The sequence below is a fragment of the Quercus suber genome, unplaced genomic scaffold (genome assembly GCF_002906115.3).
Source record: "Quercus suber isolate HL8 unplaced genomic scaffold, Cork oak 2.0 scaffold_1005, whole genome shotgun sequence".
Classification (NCBI taxonomy): domain Eukaryota; kingdom Viridiplantae; phylum Streptophyta; class Magnoliopsida; order Fagales; family Fagaceae; genus Quercus; species Quercus suber.
Genome location: NW_027070420.1, coordinates 160,221 through 166,501, shown reverse-complemented (window position 1 = coordinate 166,501; position 6,281 = coordinate 160,221). Strand labels below are relative to the sequence as shown.

The 6,281-nt window shown below is 30.5% G+C and overlaps 1 protein-coding gene across 1 annotated transcript; it reads right to left on the bottom strand.

The window, feature by feature from the left end:
- Positions 1-1,783: 1,783 nt before the first annotated feature.
- On the bottom strand, positions 1,784-5,231 carry LOC112032151 (transcription factor DIVARICATA-like). The gene is made up of 2 exons (XM_024064909.1): positions 4,849-5,231; positions 1,784-2,102 (listed from the first exon to the last, which is right to left on the bottom strand). The coding sequence occupies exons 1-2, from the start codon at positions 5,229-5,231 to the stop codon at positions 1,784-1,786; spliced, it is 702 nt and encodes a 233-aa protein (XP_023920677.1).
- Positions 5,232-6,281: the final 1,050 nt, after the last annotated feature.

Below are 6,281 nucleotides of genomic sequence, written 5' to 3'. Positions count from 1 at the left end.
CAACTAGTAAAGTTTATTATGCTAGTAAAGCCAATTGTCATCAAATAATAGATTTAGAGTTTGAACATTGCCTACACCAAAAACTAATTGAAATTTTACCCTAATGATAAAAATAATCATCATGAAGTAGACGTTATAAGTTAAAATTCTGTCATGTTACACAAAACATGTGGTATCCAATCTTTCCCCTCAAATCGTTTGATGAACTATCTTTTCATTGTGTTAATTAATGATATTTAGTTTTATCTTGAAATAATTAAAGGAATGTTAAAAATTTTAGTACATAAACTGTTTGTTTTTAGACCCCTTAAAACACAACCAAATTAACCTAGTTAATTAGTCAAGTGATTACTTAGTCAAATTATCAGATCTAGGTTAACACAAATATATCATATCAATGTAAAGTGTGAAAAATAAATAAACACAAAGATATGATGACCTAAGAAAACCAAACGGGTAAAAAACCTGGGGAGGATTTAACATATCTATCCTTAAGGTAAACTGAATTCACTATGAAAGAATTGAAATTTACACAATAGCGACTTAGACCACTAACATCCTATTGCTACCTTGAGTAGGAAATTTATTACCACGATCACGTGACAGCCACATGACAGCTCCGAGTCCACGGACTACTTCTTTCTTAGATTCCCAACAAGTACAAGCACTCCCACTTGTGTATCTTTAAGCTCTTGAATTTGCAACTGAATGATCACCAAGTTCTTGACATAATCTTAAATCTTGGAAACCCTAAATACGTGTGAAAGTAAATACCTCTAGATCTCACAGAAGATTCACATGCACAACATAAAGAGCAACCTTAAAACGTGGCTAGGGTTTTCCCTTTTATATTTAAGACAAAACATAAAACCTTACATGTCAAACGAACTTGGGCTAAGTTGGAAATTCCACAAAAAATTCAATTTGCATGACTTTCGATCAGTCGAGTCTCATTCTCGATCAATTAAGCCAGGCAGATTTACACAGTAAATTCTGCTGCAACTCGATTCTAACTTTACATAAAAACATATACTTTGAGCAAGTTTAAACAAGATTAAAACGTTTTGATCATGGTTTGCCAACATTACAAAATGAAATTCTAATAGATTAGTTCCTAATTCCTTAGAACCTAACATAAACTATATAACCTGACATGTCAAGTTTTAAAAACAATAAAAAGAGGTTTAAAATAACAATATAAAATAAAATTTTAAAAACTACTTATAAGTTTAAAAACAATTTAAAATTTTATTTTATTAATGACATAATAATTATTATGTCATTAATATAATATCAATCATATTTATTGTTAAGTCGTATTATAGACTTTTATAGTAAAAATAATACTAGTAATTTAATATTTATATTTAGTTTGCACTTGTGATAAGATACACATGTTGATTATGTTGGACTCATATCAAGTAAATACCATTGCTTAACAATAATAATTATACCAAGAGCCTTGTAAAAATTGGCACCTCATAAAATTTCCAACACCCAATGTTCAAAATCTCCCTCTCCCATTGTAATTATCAAATTTATCAACAATATATATAATTATAGAAGAAACTTAACCATATGAAACATATATATGATCTAAATAAAAATAATAAAATCCAATCCACAATAAATTGCTAATATCCACAATTTTATTCATGAAATCCTAAACTAAATGCGGATCATAAAAGTCTTAAAAATAAAAGTCAAGAGAGTCATCTTATTACTTAAATATAACAAAATGAAACAGGAAGTATTATGATATAGTAAGAAGCTTCTTATGTCTTCAATACCGACAATGATAAGAATGGAATGAAGCGTAAAATTGATCGCTAGTAGAGGCAACGCTGGGCGCAGGGAGATTAGCAGCAGCAACAGCAGTAGTAGCAGTAGCAAATGCGGTTGAGGACATGAGAGCTTCTTTAGAGGTTTTATTTGAGGGCTTCAAGGTGGATTGTTGGGCTTGGGCACCTGAGTTCTGAAGGCGGAGAAAATATTTTTGGGCATGACTTGCAACTTGTGTTGGGTTCTTTGTCACCACACATTGCCGTGAAATGCTTCTCCAATCTCCCTTACCAAACTTCTCTAAACCTCTAAGGAACAACCTGTTTATAGAGATTTAGGAGGGTCAAAAAGTTACCAAAAAGTTTTTCCTTCCTGTGAAAACATAATGTATCTACGTTTTACTTTTGTATTTCGATTTATACTCCACTAATCACAATTTTTAATGTATTCATTTGACTTACTTTTATACGGGTGTTTGGTTTGCCGTGATGTACCCTTAATGTGATGCACATTACCTTAATGTCACATTAAAGTGTTTGCCATAAGTAATGTAAGACTACCTTCATCTAAGAAGATGATGAGATATATTTTGTAGGACAAAACTTAGGAAAAGTACCTTAGGTGCTGTTTCTTAGGTTCTTCTCTTAAGATTCAGTAAGGTGGCTATTTAACTAAGAAATATACTTCTATCTCTTAAAATAAATCTACATAGCAGAATCTTAAAAAAGAAACTTAAGGAATAACTCCTAAGTACTATACCTAAGTTTTGCTCTATTTTGTAATCTTAGATTACGGTAATGTTATAACAAATTAAATGAACCAAACACCTTAATGTGACATTAAGGTAATGTGCATCACATCAATGACACATTATGGTTATATCATGACGAACCAAACGCCCCCTAAAATAACCAATGTTTAAGTTGGAAAAAAAAAAAAAAAAAAATCAAATACGTTACATACATTCTATAATTTGTGAAGTATAAAGTGAAACACAAAAAGTAGAATAAGAAAAAAAAGACATATCATAGTGAGACTAAAAATATAAGCCAATTTCACTTGTCTTCTTTTTACCAAAAATATAAGCCATATAATGAGAGAGTAACAATGGTACCACTTACCTTCAAACTTTCCTTTTTTCTTTTTTCTTTTTTTTCTTTTTTTCTTTTTTTTTTTGTCTAGATTTTGACAACGAAAAATGAAAGGACTGGTTTTGACCCCAAAACAAGTAACGTATTAACAAATTAATTTCCAGTTAATTCAATTATGTGATCACAATTGCAATATCAATCACCACAAGTTAACAAGCATCATATCATAAACAATAAAGTAATAAAAGCAAGACAAGAGATATGGTGGCGAAGTGGAAAAATGATGGAAAATGTTTCTCAAGGAAAAACCAGTACAAGGGTAGCCTACTATATCAAAAGAAGTTTTAAAATTTAATATAAAACCTTTATATATACCAAGACTCTACTCGCTAAATGAACATACTGAAGCGGCCTACTATAGCTTTAGAACCTCTGAACTTTTTAATATATGAATGCCTTCACAAACTACCCATTTGTATTCTAAAACCTTTGATTGACTCCAAAAGCCTCTGGAAATTACTTTTTTTTGTTTTATTTTTTTTTAAGCTGTTTCATGGACACTTGATTTTAAACTAATGAAGACTCAATACAAACTCAATCAAGATTATAAGTTATGAAATTTGTCAATATTAAACCTTAAAAAAAAAAAAAAAAAACACATTTTATTACTCTTCTAAAAGCTTCTAATATTTAGAAAATGTTGAGAGGCTTTTAACAAATATTGTAGTCTGTAGACATGCATTAAAACTGGTTAAAATTATTGTAGACTTTAGATACCATCATATTGTCACCACAAGTTTCATGCATTGTGATGTGCATCTCGCATAGGTAGCATGATGAATTTCACATTCAAAGTAAAATAGACAAGAAAGTGTTCATCTGTATATGGTTCAACTGAGCACCCCCAACACCAAAAAAATATATATATATATATATATATATATATATATCATTCGAGTAAAATAGATAGATGGTCAATCCACAAGACTTATTGATTTTTTTTTTTTTTTAAAATTTTGGGGAACGGGAAGTTATATTAAAAAGATTAGGGTAAATTGCAAATTACACTTCTAAACTTTAGGGGTGTAATTTGCAATTTACCCCCTGAAGTTTACTCCCTGAAGTTTTGGAGTATTTGGATTTTACAACCTAACGTTTCAAAATTTGTATTTTATCCCCTAAAGTTTAGGAGTGTTTAGATTTTACACCCCAAAATTCTGAAATTTTAGGGTGTAAAATCCAAACAGCCTTAAATTTTAGGAAGTAAAACCCAAACAACCCGAAAAGTTAGGAGGTAAAATCTAAATTTTGAAACGTTAGGATGTAAAATCCAAACATTCTCAAATTTTAGGAAATAAAATTTAAATTCTAAAACTTTAAGGTGTAAAATCCAAACACCCCTAAATCTTAGGGCTGTAATTTGCAATTTACCCAAAAGATTAAGTACAAAATAGTGTAGGGTAAGCTACACCTCATGTACATGCCAAGAGCAGACATACAGTATCATCAAATAGTACACCTTAAATAATTTCATATGATTAATAGCCTTATACGTAATGATATTCCTCCCCCCTTCTTGTTTAATTGATTATGAATTAGGTTCTAATTAGCTCAATTGGTAATTTCTTTGGTCATTTAATAAGAGATTTGAGGTTTAAATTCCATTTATATCAAAAATCAATTTGTATTTTAGTCTAATAATAAAAGCAATATCATAGAGTGGACGTAATAAATTTAAATTCTACTGTATCTATATATTAAAAAAAATCTATTATGGATATATGAGATATATTTGTGGATCCAATCACTTAAAAAAAATATCATAGATGTCTCCGCTAGAAATGCTATAAAGTATCAACCAATTGAACTACAAGATTATTGGCAAAATGCTGCGTGTCTTAATAAAGGGGAAATTAAAATAAAAGCTTACAATAGCATAACATAAATATAGTAAATAAAAGTTTTTAACGCATACTCATGTTCTTCTGAAGTCCATGGAACCCCCTTTCTTCGTTTCTTTCCGGATTTCCTTTCAACTGCAGGAGCTGATTTTTTTTCATTTGTCTCGCTAGTCTTAATAAAGTTGGGTACTGAAATGAGACCTGAATCAATCATTTCAATATCGTTGCTCAAATCCTCCAAGTGCTTCTTGATTTGTGGTACAGTTTTTTGAGGGAGCCTAATTGCAATTTTCTCAAAAAGTTGTGGACAATCAAGATCAAACTCCGCTAGGGCGTTTTCAAAGATCTTGTTCTCCTCAAAATTCCACTCAGTGGTGTATTCTAGTTGAGGTGGTCGAGAGAGACATGACAATGAAGGGTTGCAAAGAGAAGAGTTAGAAAAATAGGATGGTTCCATTGTTCACCAAAAATAACTGAGAAAAGATGGTAATTTTTCTTTTCCTCAATGAACAGGCTATGAAAGAAAGATTCAAGACCTCAATTGTCTCTCTTGCTCTATGGTCTAGTGTCACTCAGTCCTCGATCGTGTACATATATATATATATATATATACATATAATGTCAACCGTGCGAACCTGAATGTAACTAAATTAGGGAAATATTTTAGTATTATTTTATGACTATTTTGGAAATATTTTGAAAGACGCCTATACAATGAGTTGGCAATTGTTATAAAATTTTATTTTTTGATGAATACTATGGAAAGATTTTGAAACAAACATATGCAATGAGGTGGCAATTGTTTCCTAAGAATTTACTTGGGAAAGTAGATGTACCGACCACCTCATTTAATCAATAAAACATCTTTCTTGCCAAAAACTGACACTTCTACTCGTACAAAAACTTCTATAATATTGTACAACAGTTGAAGTAGTATGTTATGATTGAAGTACAATGAAAGTAGTAATGACAATTGAGAATTATTTAGAAAGTTATGCTATACCAAATCACCAATTACAACTTACCACCTTAATCTGTGAAAAAAAGTTGTTACTCTAGTATTTCTAAAAATACTGTGATGGAATAATTTGCCTATAATCAAGGGTTTCACCGGAAAATAATACCGTTCTATAGCTTGTTGAGAAATTGAAATAGCAGGATTTGAAGTGACAATACAAGGTTTTAAAAGATTTTTCGTGTATAAATATTGTTGATGATTTGTCAGGATTTTAGATTGCCCATTCCATGAATTCGATTTTAATGAAATTCAAGTTTTTGATATAATTAATTCTGTCATTGTAGAAATTTAGTTAAAGTCTCTCCTGAAGTAGCTTGAATAAGTGAAGAAGTTCGCTTGAGCGAAACTAAAGTTGGGTCTAGCAAGAAGGGCAACTCGCTCAAGCGAACAATAAAAGGCTCAAGACTTCATTACTCCGTAGCTTGAGTGAGGTTGCAAGAATCAATATTCATGTTTTCTATTTTAACCTTCTTTTGAGCTGTTTAAAAA